The 22763-nt window shown below is 45.2% G+C and overlaps 1 protein-coding gene across 1 annotated transcript in view; it reads right to left on the reverse strand.

The window, feature by feature from the left end:
- The window catches only part of LOC147456010 (uncharacterized), a 90849-nt gene extending 70128 nt beyond the window's left edge, over positions 1-20721 (reverse strand). Inside the window, exon 1 of the mRNA XM_086514596.1 lies at positions 20400-20721. Within this exon, the coding sequence (XP_086370722.1) occupies positions 20400-20492 (93 nt within the window). The 5' untranslated portion in view covers positions 20493-20721. The remainder of the gene's footprint in view (positions 1-20399) is intronic.
- Between the last annotated feature and the right edge of the window lie 2042 nt (positions 20722-22763).

The raw sequence follows: 22763 nt of genomic DNA on the forward strand, positions 1-22763 counted from the left end.
GTTTCACACCAAAAATCTTGTCCGATTCAAAGGGCAAGTAGCCCCACAGGTGCGGGAGCTCGAGGACTTGCTACGGATGCGACCGGCACGCGAAACGGAGCCCGAAACAGTGAATTACAGCCTGCTGTGTATTTTTGCAGGTTTAGGGTTTTGGCCCTAAACGGACCCTAATACCCCCAGGAGGTTCGGGGACGCAAGGGGACCGCTGTACAGGTGATCTGGCGCAATTTCAGGGCTGAAAACAGAGAATTCAGCGTGCTGCAGATTCTCGCCATGTTTTGCAAAGTGCCCGTATGCGTCGGGAAAGTCGGCCAATGCGTGGGAATACTGACTGTGAAGGGTTCTAGTACAGTTATGCTGCCAAAATCGGGTTGGAACAGTGGAAATTCAGCCGAGTTTGTGCGGGGCAGCTTGTAGGGAACCACAGCGTTTATTCCCTTCTTTGAACAATAAAGAAATACCGAAAGGGGCGCCTAAGTTAGGGGCCAATCTGGTGTCCGTCTACTCATACAGGTGCAATCTAGCAGCCTGTATCCCTCTCCCCTTTGTTGTGTCTTGAAAGTACAGGTAAAATAGACGACTAATAATGGGTGAAAGCTAAATCAAGGTTTAAAGTAAAGTCTACGGCCCTTTTTGGATTGAACAGGCCGGTTTCATGGTTCCATCAACGAGATTAAATCACTTTTTCCCATAGAAGTGAGCCTTGGTCAGTTTTGGGCTTGAAGACACAGGGGATCATAGACCAAACACAGGGAATTGCAATTATGGCTGACAGACCAGATGATGTGACGGAAGAGGTTTCCTCTTCACAGAGTCAACAGACACATGAAGTGGGTGAGTCCTCAAGACCACCACAGACAGATGACGATATATTCAGGACCCAGTTGGCTACTGCTGTGGCTATGTTCACACAAGTAATGCAGAACCTGAGGTTTTTAGCCTTTCTGCAACCTCCTGTTCCATCTCAGCAAGTTGGGTCACTGGATCATATTCAGAAGCCTGTTAAGGCTCGAGCACAGGTGATTCATACCGCACAGTCAATGGAAACACCTGTACACTTGACGGAGAACATGCAGTCTCCACAACCTATGCCTAAGGTGCAAGAACAAGTGGCTGAGATGCCAGTTTTTCAGGCTGTACCAGTTCAGCCCGCCACCTTTCAGCAGCCTATAGCTGGTTCTAATGGGCAGGGAAGCAACCTACAGGCTATGCAACAGGTCTTCCCACCACCTTCAGTACACCCTGGCTATTTTGGAGGTGGATCGGTATTCCAGAGCATGGCTGGTCATGCACCTGGAAATCAGTTTTACACGCCAGGAGCAGTGTTCGGGGGTGCTCAAACGATGATGCCTAACCCCATGTATGGTGTCACAAGCATGCTACCAGGGTTTCAGAGCACTCGGGGCCAATTTGGGATGCCACAGGCAAATTTTGGTATGGCTGGAATTACAAATCAACAGCCAAATATGGCATTTCCAGGTCAAGTTATTAGCGGCCAAGGAACACAGATGAACCCTAATAGTGTTCCCATGTTTCAGTCACTTCCATATGACAATTTAACGCCGCTGGAGAGGCCAACTCCGTACAAAGAAGGTGGCAAAGGTGTGTCATTCACGACCTTTACAGGGTTTGATGACAGGAAGAAGGCTCTATCATTCCTCCAGCAGTTTGACAAGGCCTATGCAGGGGGAAACTTTACAGAGGCTTCAAAGGTCCGCAAGGCAGCCACTTTCTTGACAGGGAATGCGGGACAATGGTGGACAACTTTATTGCTTCAAGGGCAAGCTCCGTCCACATGGATTTACTTCAAGCAGATCTTTGCAGCAGCATGGTTATCTGATGACTTTGAAGCAGATGTCATGACAGAATGGCACCAGCTTAATGCTGCCACTTGCAGAAATCTAGATGATTACAATCGGAAGTTTTGGAAAGCTCTACTTCCAGTAACTTCCTATAGGTTTGTGCCATTGACAGAACAGATTGAAAAATACTGTTGTGGCCTACTTAAAGGATTGAGAAAGTACTGTACGAAGACAAAAGTCACTACTTTGACGCAGCTCATCGAGGTAGCAAACACTGGCAATGGTTTGCTCAAGGGAGAAGATTGTGAATTTAACACTTGCGTCAAGGCAGGATCAGGCAAGAAAAATTCAGCCAAGAAGCACGTTCCCAATGAGGCTCCTATAGGGACTCAGGAGTCAGCCAACGCAGGGAAAGATAAAGCTACGGCTGAATTAGAAAAAAGACCAGCAAAGAAATGGAAAAGACGTTTTCCTCGCAAGTCAGAAGAGCAAAAGAAGGTCCTGAGGACAGAGAACAAATGCTTTATATGTGAGCAGCCTGGCCACATTGCTTACAATTGTCCTACAAAGAAAAGGCCAGCTGATTCTGAAGACAAGGAGGACAGGAAAGGAAAGAAGCCCATGGCTGGTCTAGTGCCAGATATGGTGGTCGACAAGCCAAATTCAGATGCAAGTGAGCTTTGCAGAGCATGGGGAAAGGTTAGGGATCAAACAGTGCTTATCTTCTTTGATCCAGGTGCCAAAGCCAACTTCATTTCCCCAGAATTGGCTTCAAAGTTGGGAATCAAACCTGAAGAGATGGGGTATACAGCAGAGGCAGGTTTGGCATGTCCTGGCCATACAGAGGCTGTGACACCCATCATTGGAAAGTTGCGTCTACATATCCAGTCCTATGTAGATGCTGAAGAATTTTACATCATGCCACTGGACGGATGTGATGTGTTGTTAGGTATTCCTTGGTTGTTTCGTGTACAGGGAATCATGGATGCCTACAACAAAAAGATCACTGTACAAAGCAAGGGAAAGCTCATATTCTCGATGTAAAGCTTAAAGGGGAGTCTATTCCTACTGTATCAGCTTCTGCTATTACTTCTGTAATGAAAAAGCATCTTTCTGCGTACTTGGTTTTTGCACGTGAAGTGTCAGATTGTGATGAATCAAATTTATCTGTGCTAGATAAAGAAAGGTCAATGTTTTTACAACAGTATAGTGACTGTTTTTCCGATTCATTACCGTCTCAATTACCGCCAGAGAGACCCGAGGACCATGCGATAGATTTGGTGCCAGGCAGTAGCCCACCAAATAAGCCTCCGTACAGGGTTAGTGCGGCTCAACAGAAAGAGATAATGGGCCAAGTACAGGAGCTGTTAGAAAAGGGGCTGATTCAGCCCAGTTCATCTCCATTTTGTTCTCCAATGTTGTTGGTGCAGAAAAAGGATGGCTCATGGCGTATGTGCATCGACTACCGTGCACTGAACAAGAATACCATCAAGAATAGGTTCCCTATACCTAGAATTGATGATATTATGGACAAATTAGAAGGAGCAGCTATGTTTAGCAGGATAGATCTAAAGAGTGGGTACCATCAGATCCGCATTAGATCAGAGGATGTGCACAAGACTGCTTTTAGAACAACGTTTGGCCTTTACGAATTTTTAGTGATGCCCTTTGGCCTCACAAATGCTCCTGCAACGTTCAATAGGATGATGGACAGAATTTGCCGTCCACACCAGCAGTTTGTTGGTACATTCTTTGATGACATGATAGTCTACTCAAAGAATGAAGAGGAGCATAGGCATCACTTGGCCATTGTGTTCAAAGAGCTACGCAGTCATAGGTTGCTCATCAATGCAAAGAAAAGTGAGTTTTTTCTGGAAGAGATTCACTTTCTGGGACACATTGTCTCAAAGGATGGTGTCACAATGGATCCTGCAAAAGTTGAAGCGATCAAGTCATGGCCAGATTTGAAGACGGTGCACGATGTCCGAAGTTTCTTGGGACTATGCTCCTATTACAGAAGGTTTATCCGAAATTTCGCTGAGATTGCTTCACCTTTACATGCTCTTCAAAAGAAGGCAGTCACCTTTAGATGGACACAGAAAGAGATTTCAGTTTTTAATCTCTTAAAGTAAAAGATGACTTCAGATCCAGTCATTGTGTTGCCAGATCTTAGGAAGTCATTTGTGGTCCAGTGTGATGCCTGCGGTAGTAGCATTGGTGCAGTGCTAATGCAAGATGGCAGGGTAGTAGCCTATGAGAGCAGAATTTTGCAAGGGCAAGAGATGACCATGCAGGTCTATGAGAAAGAGTTACTAGCTGTGATTCATGCGCTCTTAAGTTGGAAACACTACCTGCTAGGTGCAGATTTCGTTGTCCAAACGGACCATCAGACCTTGCGATACTTCTTGACACAAACAAAGTTATCTGAGAAGCATATGCGATGGGCAAATATCTTGTCCATGTTCCATTTTCAGATTGTGCATGTGGAAGGCAAGAAGAACGTTGTGGCTGATGCCTTGTCAAGGAAGCCACAAATTTCAGCTGTGTCAATTCCTTATCATCATGAACTTGATGATATGAGAGAACAGTATGCAAATGATGAAGATTTTGCAAGGGTCTTCGAGCAACTAATGGATGGACAACGTCATGAACACTATCTTCTTAAAGACGGGTTCATGATGATGCATGGCAGATTGTGTGTCACAAAGCCATTGCGACGCAAAGTTATGGAAGAGAGTCATGTCCCACCGTATGCAGGGCATCGTGGTATTGATGCTACAGTTAAAGCGGTTGAGACATTCTTCTACTGGCCTACATTGAGAAGGGATGTGGATGCCTTTGTGCGAGAATGCCTAATATGCCAAAAGGTCAAGTTTGACAGGCAAAAGGCACCAGGGCTATTGCAACCACTACCTATTCCAGATAAACCATGGGAAAGTATTGCTATGGATTTTATCTTTGATCTTCCGAGAACGCAGACAGGAAACGATGATATTTGGACCATTATTTGCAGATTCAGCAAACAGGCTCATTTTATTCCTGTCAGGAAGAAGATAAAGCCAGATTAGATGGCACGCTTGTTTATGAGCAATATTTTCAAGTATTATGGCATGCCACAGTCGATTGTTAGCGACCGTGATCCACGCATGACAAGTTTGTTCTGGAGAGGCTTGTTTGAGAATATGGGCACAACGCTCAAATTCTCTTCGTCATTTCATCCTCAAACAGATGGGCAATCAGAAGAGGCAAATTCTACTGTCCTAGATCTGCCGAAGTGCTATGTGTCAGAGCATAAAGGAAAGTGGGAGCAGTATTTGCCATTGGTGGAGTATGCATACAATAATACAGTGCATTCATCAACTGGCAAGGCACCTTTTGAGATAGTTGAAGGTGGCAAGAAAGTTCCTCCCATACTGCATACAAAGGACAAGATATTTGAAGCAGATAAGTATGTTCAGGACATGGATGAAATGTACAAGAAGGTCAAAGTGGCCTTAGAAAGGACTCAGGCAAAACAAAAGAAAGCAGCTGATCGTCACCGTCGTGAAGTGGTATATTCACTTGGTGATTGGGTGCTTTTACGCTTTGAAAAGGCAAGGTTAAAGAAGATGAAGGGCAAGGAAAGACTGTTTCCAAAGCTCAGCATGCGTTACTATGGGCCTTTTCAAGTATGCGACATAATCAGTGATGTTGCATATAGGCTGAAATTGCCTGACAGTTGGAAGATTCACAATGCGTTTCATGTGAGTCTTCTCAAACCTTATGTGGGTGATGTGCCAGAAGATATGCCAGCTGAAGATCAGCCGGAAGTCGAGGAACTTGACGAGATCTTGGTCCCTGAACAGATTTTGGCACACAAAGAAAGGAAAGTGAAAGGCAAGGTTGCTAGGCGTTACTTGGTAAAGTTCAGAAACTATCCACCAATGGATGCGAAGTGGATGGAAGAAGGTGAACTTGCAGAGTCACCAACTGTGTTATCACTTTACCTGGAAGCCTTCGATTTGCAACCTACCTTGACCCCTTGAGTTTCAAAGCTAAATGGATTGTCAGTGTGACAATGGCTTTTGAAACAAATGATGTACATGGTATTTAAAGTGAGCTCAAATCAAATACCTGTTACATGAATGTTAGAGCTGTACAGATTGTCAGTTTGGCAATTGCTCTTATGGAATGTCCAAACGTTTGGTTAGTGCTATAGAAGTGAGTATTTCTTGTCAGTTTGTCAAGGATACAGTGATTGCTTCTATTGAAGAGTACATGTGTAACTGCATTCTTTAAACTGTCGGTTTGGGTATGCTCGAAAGTGTTACGGGATCCAACGTGTACTATAAGACAGTGGCAAAATGTGCAGCTACCATTTTGTCATTGGAAAGTTACTGACTCAAAGCAATGGCAGAGTGCGAAGCTACCACTATGTCATTGGGACACGGTTCACACGCAAGCAATACATGAGTCGACGAGGTGTTGAATACACCAGGGTTGACAATGAGCATGTATGTGTCGTACATGTGTCGACAGGTGTTGAATACATCAGTGTTGACTAGGAGCATGAACGACATAGATGCAAACGAGGACGTTTGAGATTTCAAGAGGGGGGTATGTCACCAGCGTGTGACTACTATCTATCCTTTTTGTTGATTTCTTTCTTATTATCTATTTACTTTCACTTTTTGGAAACACCCCTCGGGAAATCCAACTGCCCTGCATTGCATAGCTAGTGTGGAACTGTCCAGAGGGAGTCCAGGCCTGAGGGCAAGAGAGCACTAAGGTTGGACAAAGACTATGGTTAGCCAAAGTGGGGTCATTGACTAGCCAAAGTGGAATCCTTTGCTACAGAGGCTACATTTCAGTTCTGGATGTGGCCGCAGTGTACAAAGAGGGTCGGATGACCTAGACAGATACAATGGCAGCATCTCCTAAAATTTAGGGAACAGCTATTTTGGGACCTGAAAATGTGTTGACGTCATTACCTCCGGAATGACAAAGGGAACATTTTCTTGGTCTGCCGTGAAGTCAACTGGGCAACCGGTTGGGAGATTTTTAGGCGGCAACCCCGAAACGGGAAAATGCTTGTAAATGTGCCAAGTGGCACATTCTGGTGCACTTGCCTCATGCAACAAGAAGTGGCGCTGAATTTAGGAGTGGGAGAGCCTCATTTTCAGTTTTTGTCACAGGTTAAGAGCTATGGAGTGCTTGCTTTCCCTCTTATGCACAATGCGGTGCCAGGAGTGATGCCCTGCACGCTACGCACTGCCCTCTCTCTCCCCTTTGGCAGTATGTTATGCCCCTCTAGTGGGCTCTTCATTTGACCAATGTACAGTTGTGTGGGTTCATGCGCGATTGTCGAGGCAAGAGCCTCTTGCACAGGTACTGGATTAGCTAGCGGCTATTCCCCCCCCCCCCCCCCCCCCCCAGATACACACCAGAAATCTCGTCCGATTCAAAGGGCAAGTAGCCCCACAGATGCGGGAGCTCGAGGACTTGCTACGGATGCGACCGGCACGCGAAACGGAGCCCGAAACAGTGAATTACAGCCTGCTGTGTATTTTTGCAGGTTTAGGGTTTTGGCCCTAAACGGACCCTAATACCCCCAGGAGGTTCGGGGACGCAAAGGGACCGCTGTACAGGTGATCTGGCACAATTTCAGGGCTGAAAACAGAGAATTCAGCGTGCTGCAGATTCTCGCCATGTTTTGCAAAGTGCCCGTATGCGTCCGGAAAGTCGGCCAATGCGTGGGAATACTGACTGTGAAGGGTTCTAGTACAGTTATGCTGCTGAAATCGGGCTAGAACAGTGGAAATTCAGCCGAGTTTGTGCGGGGCAGCTTGTAGGGAACCACAGCGTTTATTCCCTTCTTTGAACAATAAAGAAATACCGAAAGGGGCGCCTAAGTTAGGGGCCAATCTGGTGTCCGTCTACTCATACAGGTGCAATCTAGCAGCACTGAGAAGGGAAGAGAACACAGTTGCGTCCAGCGACTAGAATGTCACTGCGCACACGAGACCGACACCCTGTAGGCCCCAAAGACTAGCGCCCCTTTCGGTATTTCTTTATTCAAATTAAGGTAGACGATCCGACCACTTAGCACAAGCTTTCACAAAGCTGTCCAAACCTGGCGAGGGCTGAAAACGCAGGTTTTCGACAGCATAACGGCACAAAAACCCCTGTAGGTCAAAAACACCTGTCTAGGACGGATTCCCTCGATATCTGGAAGCTTTCTGGTGAGCTGTCACAGAAATTCAGCGGGCTGTAATTCTCTGTTTTTCGCTGCCGGGAGCCCAAAAGCCTGTACACGCATCCCAAGGCTCTCACGAGGCTCCCTCGATGTTCCCTTGCAGTTTAGGTGCGAAACCCTAAACCTGCAGAAAAACACAGCAGGCTGTAATTCCCTGTTTCGGATCGTTTTTAGCGGAGCGAACACGCCTACGCGTGTCCCAAGGGCTCCCACACGCAATGGGACAGTTCCCCTGGGAATTGGACGAGTTTTCACGCGAGAAAACTCTCCAAACTAGCAATCTTTCGTGATGGAACTGTGCGTACCTGTGGGGGATTAGCAATTAACTAATCCGGTTCCTATTCAGAAGGCTCTTGCCTTGGCAAACGCGCATAAACCCCCAGAACTGTACATAGGTCAAATGAGAAGCCCACTAGTGGGGCATAACATACTGTACGTAGGGGAGAAAGAGAGCAGTATGTAGCGTGCGGGGCATCACTCCCGTCACCATACTGTGCATAGAGGGCAAGGTAAGCATTCCATAGCTTCTGTACCTGCTACAATCGACCTGAGGCTGAAAATGGCGCCCCCTTTGTTGATATGCAGCTCGTTTTTGCCTCCCAAAGTGGCAGAATCGCTCACAGGCTGACACGTCGCCCAGTTTCCGAGTTTGGGCTTTCCCTGCTAAAAATATCTCAACTGGTGCGTCAGTTGACTTGGCAGCAGAGCAATAAAATGTTCCCCTTGTCATTCCAGAGCTAATGATGCGAACACATTTTCCGGTCAAAAATAGCAGTTCCCTAAATTTTAGGAGATGCTTCCATGGCGTCCCTATCGGTCTCCTAACCATCATTGAAGACTACCATTTGACCAACATCTACAATGTGGGTTAATTTACTGGCCCCTTTCAACTTATAAAGTTGCAGTGACTTGACGAGTGGCCCAAATTCCAGTTTGGCGCACACGAGCTTCCATACTCATCAGAATTCAGTGCTAACTGGCCCGGGCAGTCCCTGTCTGATCGACCTAGATCCCCGATGTGAGAAACCCATTTGGCAGCAGCCGTTTCACACTGGCCATGCAATGTCCACTTGCACCTTTTCAAGGGTTCTGGGACAAACAAGTAAAAATAAAATAAATATATCTAATACTTATTTACGGAAGGCAACAAGAAAAATACACCTCCTGGTGACAACTGCTCTACAACTTGATTCACCCCCTTTGTTTGTCCATCACTTTGTGGATGATTGGATAAAGAGAGGTTAATCTTTACAACTTGAATCTTGAACAAGTCTTTCCCAAAGCTTGATATCAACTCTGATCCTTGATTTGAAACAATGTCACTTGGAAGTCCATGATAGCGGTAAATATCCTCAAAGAAAAGCTTCCCCATTTCTCAGATCAGATCAGATTAATGTTTTCAGATTCAGCTCATATCAAATCAGTGTTTTCAGATTTAGAAAGATCAACGTTTTCAGATTCAGCCTCAAATTTCAGCACCAGCGTTTTAGCCTCAGCATCGGATTTGTGTAAGTAATAGAAGCAAGTACTTGCTCTGCCAATAGAGCAATGGGGCCTTAAGGGTGGTTGGGACCCGACATGCACTGTCATCGTCACGAGACGGGCACCTTGGCCAATAGAAAAGAACAGACTGAACAAACTTTTTAGCACTTCAATAACAATTGAACTGAAAGAGAGAGAGCACACGCGACACAGAGTGGCGAAATTCCCCCCAGAGAGTACTCGTCCCAAACCTTGGCACCCCTTTCGGTATTTCTTTATATTGCGTGAACTCGGTACAATGCCGGTACTCGCGCTCTGCACCTTCTCATCGAAGCGTGCCACAGACTGAGCCCTCTACACTTATTTAAAGGCCTTGGCCTTTAAAAGCAGTTACATGAAAAGTATTCAAACTCAGAAGCAGCTAGTCCAAAAGCTGTCAACGCAAAAGCGGGAAAATCCGTACAGCTCTACCACGTCAACAACCAACGTAAAACGCGAAAATCCATACAATCTGCTACGTCAGCAATCAACGAAAAATCCAAAAATCCATACAAGCTATCAGCGCGAATTTCATTAAATGTTATGGTCGTACGTCGGGGCACAGTTTTGTCATATTGTTTGACCCAGGTAGTATGCATGATGTGATCAGTTCCTCTCTTGTTGAGAGAGCCCGCCTCGAAGTTAGTCCGAGATCTCCTATCGAGGTCTCTGGCTTTCGTCCCGGTATGGACGCTCTCATCACGGAGGAGTGCCTTGATGTGTTGTTTGCAATTCAACAGACTGCCTTCACTAGAGGATTTGTTGTTTCTCCTCTCTCAGGATGTGATATGATTTTGGGCATTCGATGGTTTCGTGAGACTAACGCTCTCATTGATTTTGAGGCTAACACTTTGACTCTCAATGCCAAAAGTGATTCTCCTACTGTCTTTCATGGAGAGGACATTTCTCATTCTCCCTCTCTCATTGCTAATATGTAGGACAAGATTGAAAAGATACGGGATAAGGAGATTCTCTCAATCTCTTTTTCTCCACAGCATGACACACAGAACTTGCATGATTATGAGAAGCATGATGATTTGAGTGATGATTTGGATGACAAAGACAAGCATGATGAGTTGCATGAAGAAGCTGTGATTGTTCACAAGGATGATGTGTTAGTTGATGCTTTTTCTAGCGAAGCTAACCTCGTTGTAGATTCGATCAATCACGAAGAACCAATCTTGGCTTTCGAGTCGAGGTCCAAAGAACCCCCACAAGATGATTCCATCATTCAGGAAGAATCGATCTTGGCTCTCGAGCCTAGGTTCAAAGAACCCTTACAAGAAGTACTATCTGTTCGCATGATTGATACGCACGCATTATTCGAGTGTTTCATTCATGATCGTTTCCTGTATTTTAGTCAGCGTCTTTATGTGATCCCTTTTCCTAGGCATGACATATTGCATGTTGAGCAGGTTTCTCTCATGGATGAGCACGAATGTATGCGGATTTTTCATGAAAAGCTAAAAAGTATGCATTCAAGGAAGTCACATTCCATGTCTCTTCCTTGGCATGACACATTTGTAGAACGAGCACATGAAAGTATGAGCACCAAGCATGGACATTTCCGTTGTGAATTGCCACAGTTGATTGCTCTAGATCATAAGAGAAAGATTCGATCTCATTGTTTGCGTGTATGTGGTGAACGGTTTGGCACTCCGTCTATTGGTTCATCTACATTGCATGCACAGTCTTTAGAGAAGACAAGATTTTTTTCCTTCACTTTACATGGAATGGGTATGTTCATGGTTTTGTGTTGGAAATGGTTTCAGGAATTTTCAGCCATGGAGATTCTTGAAGACGAAAGAAGCAAGTCTCTAGACGAAGGTGAAGTAAGGAAGGAGCCACAGAAGACTTTGTGTCGCTTTCAGCGCGGCCCAAAGAAGCAAGCGCTGCAGACCTTTATGAAGTTCAAGTACCGCACGACCCACACATCAGAGTGGGCCGGCGAAGAGTCCCTTCCAGGATTCCGGATGCTGTTGGCGATCTCCCTAGACGCCATACAGTTCGGTACCAGTACCTCACTTTGAAAAAGGAGGGGATGTCACGTGACACATCCCAACCCTATCTATCCGTGGACAAGGTACACCATAGCAGGGTTTCCGTCAGTCAAGTCAGTTTAGATTAGAAGTGATCTGGCACTTTTGTGAGTCTATTCGTAGACCGTGCATGCCCAGTCACTCAGTGTAGATGCATATCCTCTGGTTGCACACCGCATAAGCATAAGCATTTCCATCAGAGTCAGTTTGGGGATTTTTCAAGTGACTTTATCCTATTTTTGACATTTTTCACTTATTTATTAAGTGACTTTTGTTGGGTACTCAGTAGGGCGAATTGGGTAAGTTAATATATAAGCAAACCCAAGTTAACACAATTGGGCAGATGAGCAAGGAGCACAGCAGGCTACCAAGCAACAGCTGTTCCCTCCCTCTCTCAGCAAGACCCTCCCCAAGCCATCTTGGTGAGGCCACCTCCCATCGCCATCAAGCCTCCCACTTCCCTTGGCGTTTTCTTCACAGCAACCCTCGCCTACAAGCTCCATCCCCTGGCGTTTTTCCCCTTCAGGCAGCCCCAAAGCCCAGCGTTTTTGGGATCGCAAACCCTCAGCAGAAGCCAGCGATTATATCAGCCTTCAGCCCTTGAAAAACGCTGCCCTTGACAGTGTTTACAGCTGGGAATTCAGCCTATAAAACGCAGCCTTGACTTGCAGATCCATCAGCGTTTTCAGCCTACGATCACAGTTACAAAAACGCAGCCAAGCAGTGCTTGATCAGCGTTTTCTATCAGCCCTAAATCCCCTTGCTAAACCAGGGATTTTCAGCCATGAGAAGCAACCCCAAGACCACCCAGAACCTCAGCATTTTCCCCCTTTTTGGACAACAGATAGAAGAAGACCAAATTCAGCCCTAAAGTCATCGTCGTCGTCATCGATATAGCCCCCATTTGCATCAGTCCATGCATCATCATTGTACACCTTTCTGCAATCAAAGTTAGACCACTCTCGCCGACGAGAGTGGGGCCTTCGGAGGAGGGGTTTACAACCTCTCGGGTGTCGTATCTCTTTTCTCTCCTTCTCTCAGTCTCATTCACTTGCACGCACAATATCCACTCACTTTGTTCGTGATCATAGCACTCTCCATAAAGACGGAAGGCTCTCTCCTTCCTTAAGAACTAAAAGGAACCTTGAGCAATAAAGATCACTAATCTTGAGAAAATACAACATTCATTCTGCTGCACCTTACAAACAATATCACAAAACGTTGCCCCATCATATGACCATAACATTTAATGAGAGACTTATCAATGGGAGGTTCATGAGAAACTTGGGGCACACTCGTGTTATCATTAATTGCATTGACAGAGGAAGTGGGTTATGTGGGTTCTTTAGATTCATTAGAGTCAAGCTTAGGACATGTTCTTTTTATGTGACCCTTAGTGTGACAATGAAAACAACGACCTTCCTTAGAATAAGTGCTTTGCTCTTCCGACGTGATGTATCCTCCTAAAATTCCTTGTGCTACCTTTTCATCTGGAGTGAGCTTAGGTTTGGCAATTGTGTTAGCCTTATCCTTAGGTTCATTGGAAGAGTTCTTTTCTGAGAGACTGTTGGAAGATTGGTTAGAAGAGTTACCGTTCTTACCATTCTGAGAAGTCTGAGAGGTACTTGTCGAAGTCTTGTTTTCCTTAGGCTTTCCCTTGTTGTGCTTCATCTCCTCTGCGAGAGCAATCGCTACCGCCTTGTTGAGATCAATTGGATCGAGCACCTCAACATCATACTTGATATACTCGTCCAATCCATAAAGGAATGCCTCCTTGCACTCATTATCCGACTTGCGTAATTGGGTACCTAGCTGCAAAACACGATTAGAAAAAGACATAGCTAGCATACCATTTTGATTGAGAGCGCGCCAATCGTCCTTCAATCATGCAAGATACTGAGGTGGCATAAACAGCGCCTTGAACTTGTCTTGGAAATCAGCCCAATTGAAGGAAAGGGACGTGAATTCATCGGCTTCCTCTAGGTGTGCGGCTAACTGTGCCTCTTGCCATGCGTGGTACCGATTGATGGCATCACCGGCAAGGTACATAGCTGCCATCAAAACCTTGTTATTTCCTGTCTTCTTCGTTGTCGCAAAATATGCATTAAATTGATGCAACCAAGAATGAATAACCGTAGCATCCATCTTACCATCATACTTACTGAAAGTCAACTTCTCTGTGATTGGATTGTTGGAGTCCGAATCTTAGCTTGCGCCACTTGATGAACTCCCAACATCTTTGGTTGGTTTGGACTTCGAGGCAAGTACTTGTCGAACCAATTCTCGAGTGCGGAGGTCCCTTTGAACCTCACGCTCGGCCTCCAAGGCCGCTCGTCTTGCTTCGGCTTCCTCCTTTCTTTGTGCTTTTCTTTCTTTTCGTTCATCGCGCTCGCGTTCCAAGGCAACGCGAGTTGCTTCTTGTCGTGCCATCATGTCCAACATCAACTTGACCATCGCCTCCATAGGATTTGGTACAATTCGTGGCGTAGATGGAGAAGGGGGAGGGTCGGAAAAACCTCCTGGTGGGAAAAATTCTTCGTCGCCTCTCTCATGCTCATCACCTATATGCGAAGTATCCATTCCGCTTCAGGTGATGACCATGCACTATGATCTTTGGTTCTTAAGTTCACGAGGAACTTGGGTTCTTGAGAGTCTTGGGTTCTTGGGTTCTTGAGGGTTTTGAGGTCTTCAGGTTCTTGAGGTTCTTGAAGGTTTTCTTTCGCTTGCAATCTGTGTTTGAGAAGGATCTTCTCTTCACCCGAGTTCTGCTCTTTTCTGCGGGCGCACCCCTTGGCAACCTTGCGCTCACACCAAGGTTGCTTTTTCCCACCTCACGTCGATTGGCCGGCCGCTAAGTGCACGGTCCGCTCTCAATGAGTGAAAAGAAGCACAAGGGGAGACTGGACAAGCCCTTCTTTCCTAGGATTCCTGTCACTCTTCAAAAACACGATTAGGAATCGATACGCCTCAACAAGCAAAAAAAATTATTGTGATTCTTGTGGTTCTTTCCTTGAGTGATACAGAACACTGCCAAAGCTCTGATACCAATGTTAGATGCAGCAGAATGAATGTTTGAACTTTGCTCGAGATGAGTGCTCCGAATTGTGCTCAAGGTTCCTTTTGTTCTTATGGAAGGGAGAGCCTTCCGTTCTTAATGAGAGAGTGCAATGATCACAAACAAAGTGAATGGACACTGTGCATGAGAATGTATGAGACTGAGAGAGAGATGAGAATACGACACCAGAGACGTAAAACCCTCCTCCGAAGGCCCCACTCTCGTCGACGAGAGTGGTCTACTATTGATTGCACAAACTGGTACAAAGTGGATGCATGTGACTCATGCAAATCTATGCTAGGTCGATGTCGACAACGGGGATGACGAGACCGACATTGTGGCTGAAATCTAATGCTTTCTATCTGCTGTCCAAAAACGCTAATGGCTGAATTCTATCGCCGATTTGCTGCTGTCCCAAAAACGCTGATGGCTGAAATGTTCTAGCACCAAAAACGCTGATATGGGTTGGTCCTTACGGGCTGAAATCTGCTGGTCTATAGGGTTGAAATCTGCTGGTCTTTAGGGCTGCAATCGCTATGCAAATGGGGGCGACTTGGGGGTTCTTGAAAACGCTAGGTCATGAGGTCTTCTGCGGTGAAGCTTGCTGATGAAACACTACTCATGAGAGACTATGGCGATGACTGCTTGCTGAAAACGCCAAGGCTGATGTTGATGAAAAACGCTAGCATGGGGAGTCTTTCTGCTTGGAGGGAAAACGCCACCAAGGGAGGTTCTTGCTGAGAAGTTGCCTGTTGAGCATTGGTGCTCCTGCTGCCTCTTCTGCCAAATAGTGCTAGCCTTGGTTTTCTTATATATTATCTACCCAATTTGCCCTACCTACTTTCCAACAAAAGTCACTTAAATTAATAAGTGAAAAATGTCAAAAATAGGAACAATAGGCTAAATGCACTGGAAAATTCCCCTGAAGGATTCTGATGGATTCTGATGGGAATGCTTATGATCATGTTGTGTGCAACCAGAGGATATGCATCTACACTAAGTGCCTGGGCATGCACGGTCCGCGAACAGACTCACAAAAGTGCCAGAACACTTCTAATCTAGACTGACTAGACTGACGGAACCCTTGTTATGAAGTAGCTTGTCCATGGACACATAGGGTTGGATGTGTCACGTGACACACAGAGACCATGGAGGACTATAACCAAAGGTTTCTCGACGTCTACCTTTCGATGTCCTTTAAGTTCATTCCCTTGGAGGATCAGTGCGAGCGCTACACCATTGGATTACCATCACCATTGCAAGAATATTGTTTGTCCAAGCAAGTTTCAACCATGCAAGAGCTTATGGACCATGCCACAGTCGGCTACAATATGATGAAAGGACAGTTGGAGTTTACCACGAAAGCAACTCCAGCCACTAACCAGAACTCCCGACAACAATGAGCAAACTCTCGGGAACCCCGTGAAAACTAGCCTCAACAGCCTCGTCTGACACACCGTCAATGAGACGCCTTGTTACAAGAAGGTCGATGCTTCGAATGTTTGCAAACAGGGCATACGTTCAATACATGTCTTGAGCGAGCCTCAACATCCTCAGAGCAACCTTTTGCTCCCATGACACACAGATCCCCAGGCCTACCTCCGGCTAAGAGGGCTAGACCTGCTATTGGACTAGTCCCTGATATCTATGACATACGCCTTGAAAGTACAAATGAATTGTGTCAAGCATATGGCAAAGTCAACGGCTTGAAAGCCCTTATTTTCTTTGAACCCGGAGCTACAGAGAACTTCATACATCCAGAATTCTTGAAGCAGATGCACTTTGATTATGATGCAAAGGGTGGAGAAATTGAAGCTGAGCTAGCCACGGGGCAAACTCAGAAAGTGGTACCGCTCATTGGTGCTCTTCCAGTGACTATACAAGATTATCATGGAAAAGCCGATTTCCACATTATGAAGTTGGGCAATTGCGACGTTCTCTTGGGCATGCCCTGGCACGACAAGAATGATGCGACTCTCCAGGTTTGGAACCGAACCATCACCGTGATGCAGAAGGGCAAGCCAGTTGTCCTCAAAGTTCGATTGTTCCAACAAAGCCGTGAATGACCTCTCTAGTTGTTTTCTAGTTAGATACTTTTGAACATTGTTTGAGAAAGCATTGTTTGAAATTTGTTTGAAATGGATGCTATCTGTTTTAAACATGTCTTGGTGCCGATGAATTGTTTGACTCTAGTTTTAATATTGGTTTCATTGATTGCATATTTTATTTTCAGGTGGAGAAGTGAGAAATGTTATTTTGGTATTGTTTGAACCTCGGAACGACGCAGTGCGATGTCTAGGGAGCGTTCCGTTGTATGCTTGAAAACCTCAGAACGAAGCAAGCCGATGTCTGGGGAGCGTTCCGTTGTATGCTAGAAAACCTCCAAACAACGTAGGCCGATGTCTGGGGAGCGTTTGGTTGTATGCTTGAACCTCCAAGCCACGCAGACTACGGTCTGGGGAGCGTTTGGTTGTACAGTCCTCTGAGCTCATGGCTCGGACCTTTTTAGGTTATTTGCGAGGGGAGTGACGAGGTAGTCATTGAGTAACTTCATCCCGCAGACCGTTTGTCTCGGGGGAGTGCTCAGCGGTGCTGTTCGTTGTGTCTTGTAACATGCATATGTGAGCATTTGTGTTGCATTGTGATGTGCCAACCACTGAATATTCCTAATTGGATGAGATTGCCTAGGTATGTAATTTTAGTGCATCAAGACACTCGTGGAAGATCAGTGCGGTCTAGGTGTGATAGCTAATTTTACTACGCTGGAATATCAAGAGTTCCGATCTGAACGAAAGGAGAAAAGAGTCGAAAGGAGAAGCCATCTCCTTGATCAAAACAGTTGAAAGGAGAAGCCAACTCCTTGACAAAAAAAAGAACAAACTGATTGTCCATCGAAATGTCCCTCGAAAATTTTTGAGCTAACTTGAGTGGTTTTGCAGATATGTTGTAATCGCAAACGATTACTCTCTTTCTAGAAGGGGGGATGTCACAAACTGCCGACGTGTCAAGTCATTGAAGAACGGAGCCACCGACCAAGGGGCCTAAACCCTAAGAAGCAAAAGCAGTAGAAGGAGATGACCTGGCAACTGTACGGATTTGCGGAATTCACGTTGGCAGGTTGTACGAAAAACCCAAATTTTGCACATGATTGCTGACGTGGCAAACTGTACGGATTTCTGCATTTCACGCTGACAGTGATGACGTGGCAAGCTGTACGGATTTCCGTGATTTACACTGGCTGAATTTTCAGCGCCAGCTTTTGAGACCAGTTGCTTTTGAGTTTTACTGCTTTTCATGTAACTGCTTTTCAAGGCCAAGGGCCTTTAAATCAGTGCAGAGGGCTCATTCTTTGGCACTCTTCAGTGAGAAGGTGCAAAGCGCGAGTACCGGCATTGTACTGAGTTCCAATAATATAAAGAAATACCGAAAGGGGTGCCAAGGTTTGGAGCCAATAATCTATGGGGTGGAATTCCGCCACTCTGTGTCGCGTGTCGTCTCTCTCTTTCAGTTCAGTTGTTATTGAAGTGCTAAAAGTCTATTCTTTTCCGTGAGCACGTGGTGCCCGTCTTGTGACATCCACCAACTTATTAAGTGTGGCGAGGGGACCTAAATGACTTTGAACTGAGCCTAGACACCCTTTTACTACTTAATACTCGAATTCCAATGCCGACCAGCTTCCCATCTACGAGTGAAACTACTGTTTCACACTAGCCATACAATGTCCGACCATTTGCAACTTCAAAAAGAGGGTCTCAAAAATTAAACGAAAATCATTGAAAAGAAACCAACAACTAAGGTTAGCAGTTGTCACGTCCTCGTGACAGTAACCACTCCTCATACTTCTTAATACTCCTCTCGCATAACCATCCAAGTTCGGGCCGAGAGTAACAACAACAATACTTCTTCCGCTTCTTCTTCTGCTACTTCTGCTTCTTAGGGTTTTAGGCCCCTCGGCCGGGAACTGAAGGTTGGCTTCGTTTTTCAGTGACTTGACATGTCAGCAGTTTGTGACACTCGTCGCTTCTCTCTTTGCCTCTCTCTCCTTCATTGTGTTCACTTCAATCTCTCTCTCAAGTGAAGTAAAGTAACCTTGTGTTTGTGCAGAGTAATAGATCCGAGCTAAATCCTTAAACACTTGCGTTGCACCTGACACCTGAGGGGGGAGAGGGGACCCTCTTAGGAGGCCACTTCATGACAGCCTCCCCTTCTTCCAGATAGGGGCAGACGGAGAAAATGGAGAAGGAGAAGACATTTTTCACAACCTTATCACATTCTATACCATCAGCCAAGCCATCAGCATGGGAGTCATATCTCATGCAACAGTTGAAGAAACTTCAAGCAGAAATAGCAGACATGAAGAAGCAAATTATCAAGTAGGATAAACAGATCAAAGAGTTGCAAAAACAAATGCTACCCATGAAGACACAACAACAGGAAGCGGGAGAGGGCCCCATGGATAGAGACATTATAAAAGAAATGACAAATCATGTGATAAAGGTAGTGTCATCAAACTCAACACATTTTGTTAAAGTGGTTATGTCAATAATCAAAGAAAGGGAAAGGGGCGAGGGCACACAGAATCAAATCAAAATAGGTGGGCTTCCCTTAGGCTTGGATGGGGAAAGCATTGCCCCAGAGCTTGAAGATCAAATGTTCTTAAAGCACAGTTGAGCAAAGTCATACCTTTTGTGGACTTAGAGGAACCCAGTTTCATCATAGTCAAAAGGCACACAAGCAAAGGTCTCATATTGGGGCAAATCTGAGAAAATAGCAGTCATGAAGCAGACAAGGTCCCTCTAAGGGACAAAGGCATGGATAGCTCATGAACTAACCCCACTGCAGCTTAAGAATAGGCCAGTAGAGTTGGCCAAAGTAAAAGAAGCAAGGAAGAATGGCAAGTGGGCATTATAAAGAGATGGGAAGCAATCATGGAGAGTTCCACACCCCACTCCGAGAGGGGTGAATCCACAACCTATTTGATTTACAACTATTTTCACCTCATGTAATGAATCCCATTGTAATGTAAACTCTTATGAGTCATAAGAGTCTTGAAGATACTACCCTCTTTTCTATTTTTGAACTTCTTCTTTTTTTTCTTTTGAACCCTCTAGAGGTGGATTTGAACCCACAACCCGTAGGTTGAGAGGCCAAAGCCTTATCGTTAGACCAACTCTTTGGAGGCTTTTGAATTTCTTTCTATCGATGCCCGAAGTGGAATGTAATGAAATATCCTTGTCTCATAGGCCGAGTTCGGCCTCCCGTGCACATTAATAGATCTCTCTCTCTCTCTCTCTCTCTCTCTCTCTCTCTCTCTCTCTCTCTCTCTCTCACACACACACACACACAAGGTCCTGAGTTCAAGCCTTGTCACATAGATGTTAAAGGTCTCTTGGGATTGTTCCTAAGCTGTTAAAAACTTCTCTTCGTCGTCGTCGTCGTCGTCGTCATCTTTTCTCTCTCTCTCTCTCTCTCTCTCTCTCTCTCTCTCTCTCACACACACACACACACGTTTTTAAAATGAATACGCTGTGAAAACACGGTTCCACTTACAATGAGCTCAGGCAACCGACTACACCACCTCTCTTTTTGGAGCTTCAACGACAACCCATGCATCTCCCACAATGACCACAACAACCGCAAAATTTAAAGGTAACAGTGGCTCTTCTCTTCTCTTCTCTTCTCTTCTCTCTCTCTCTCTCTCTCTCTCTCTCTCTCTCTCTCACTCTCTCACATGAAACACAAACTACCTTGAAGAAGTAGGGAAAGTCCGAGGCCTCCTGGGGTTGCAAGTTTAGGAGGTTCTCTAGCTCCGCCCTGATCTCCAAGGAAAGAAGCACCATCTTTCTCGCAGCGTCGACAACTGTGTGTGTTTTCTGTGTGTGTGTGTGTGTGTGTGTGTGTGTGAGAGAGAGAGAGAGAGAGAGAGAGAGAGAGAGAGAGAGAGACCTCAGAGTGTCACCTACACGAGAGGAAAATGGACGACAAATCTGTCACCGAGTCTCGAATAAGGGGGAAGTCATCTATCATTTTCCCACTCTCTCCTTCTTTTCTGTGTCTCTCTCTCTCTCTCTCTCTCTCACACACACACACAAAAGAAGAGAATGGTTGCTACATTGTCCTCTCTTCTTATTCACACGCATACAAGAAGAAAAAATTTTAACATCGTAGCAACAATCCCAAGAGACCTCATAAATCTATTTGTGAAGTCTTGAGCTCAAGACTTGGACGTACCTACGATGAGAACCAAAATTATTAAAAATTGCATAAAAACGAGATTTGAAAAGAACACTTGAATAAGTTTGGACTACTAAAATGGAATCAGCCGATGATCAACAAAGAGATAACAGGAGTGTTCCATCGTACTTAAAATATATAAAAATGATTTAAGAGTAGAAAATATTTGTGCAATATATGAGAGAGCTACTTGAGCTTAGAAAATCCTATGATGGACCAAAAGATGCAAAACAAATTGATCTAGCCAATCCAGGAAAAGATCCAAGATTGACTTATACAGCCAAAAACTTATGTCGAGAGGAACGAGAGATCTTGATCAAGACTCTTAAGGAGTATAGAGATGTGTGGTCTTTATAAGGATCTCAAGAGAGTAGATTTCAACAGACAACTTTGATGCATGAGGATGGTAAACCAAGCCAACTAACATCTTACATGTACCATGAAACCTTTGCCTAAAAGATCAAAGAAGAGATCGAGAAGCCAAAGGAAGGTGAATTTATCTATGAAATTAAACATGCAAATTGGGTATCTCCTCTCATTGCATCACTCAGCATGTGCTAGAAAGGGTTGCTGACAAAGACTTAAACAAACACATTTGCTTGTGCTTGTCGTCATCCACATACTATATATTGTAGTGTCCCATACCATTAGAATAAGCAATATATGACATATCTTGATGTAGCAGGATATCATTGATCACATTCATCGTCCTATAAATCAATTCTCATAAATCTCAAGTCCGATTCTATACATAGGGTTGAAAACCAATCATCATAAACCAAAGTTCAAATTCGAGTCTAATTTCAAATCCAGAATCACTTCCATTACATACCCGGGTAACAAAATCAAACCAAGGATAGTGGTGGCTAGCCAGTGTAGTATGCTTTTGTGATCAGTGTTGCCTAAATTGATGAATTGACACTGTTGGGATAAAGGCGTTGCGTCTTTCCCCGGGGCCGGACGTCCGGTGTTCGGCCTCCTTCCCATCTTGTGTACACTTCCTTATTCTTTGTGTACATAAGAATAAGGGGCTCCTCACTCACTACTTCTTGAGGTTGCTCCACCCACACCATCTCGTGCTTCTCCCCTTCCCCGCACTCACCGCGCGCACGCGCACTCACAAGTGGTATCAGAGCTATGACTTGGCAGCATCGGCGATCTCTCAGAGGCAATAGAGCTCCCACTGAGCTCGATGCTTCGCGGCACCGTATCGGAGTGGTTCGGGGCCGATCCGGCACGGACCGGGCAAGATCACGAATCTCGCTTCCCCCGACACGTGCATCCCCTCTTGGCTTGGAGAGGGATCTCGAGGATTCTCAAGGAATCTGCAGGTCGACAAGCAGGTCACAAAGTTTTTTGGCAAAACTCAGGAGACCTCCATTGAGTGTGTGAGCTTCAAATCGAAGCAACAAAAACTTTTGGAAAACATTTTGTAGAGCTTGACAGGAATTCGGGCAAAACAGGAGCTCATAGGCTTGAGAGATCTCGGCTCGAGCAGAGCATCGAGAGCAGCAGGTCGGCTGCAAGACAAAGGAAGAGCTTTTGGGAGTGTGTGTGCCATGAATCGGGCTGCAGAGCAGGACCTTGGGCTAATTGAAGCAGTTTTTTGGACAAGAATATGTCCATAGAGCCACTCAGTCATTAGTGAGTTGTTTTGCCAGGCTTTTGGTAGTGCTATGTATGCTATTTGTGGATTTGTTTACTGAGACACTGAGTGTCTATTTTGGTGCAGTTTTTTGTGAGATTTTTGAGTTTTTGTTCAGTTTTCAGGAAAAACTTTGTCGCATTTTTCCTAGATTCGCACCTTGATTTATGCGTATTTGCAGTTTACTCTCTGATAGTTTAATGGCAGAGTTTACTCCCACTCTGGGCAGTTA

Source organism: Adiantum capillus-veneris, chromosome 6 (assembly GCF_014529385.1).
Source record: "Adiantum capillus-veneris isolate H3 chromosome 6, ASM1452938v2, whole genome shotgun sequence".
NCBI lineage: Eukaryota > Viridiplantae > Streptophyta > Polypodiopsida > Polypodiales > Pteridaceae > Adiantum > Adiantum capillus-veneris.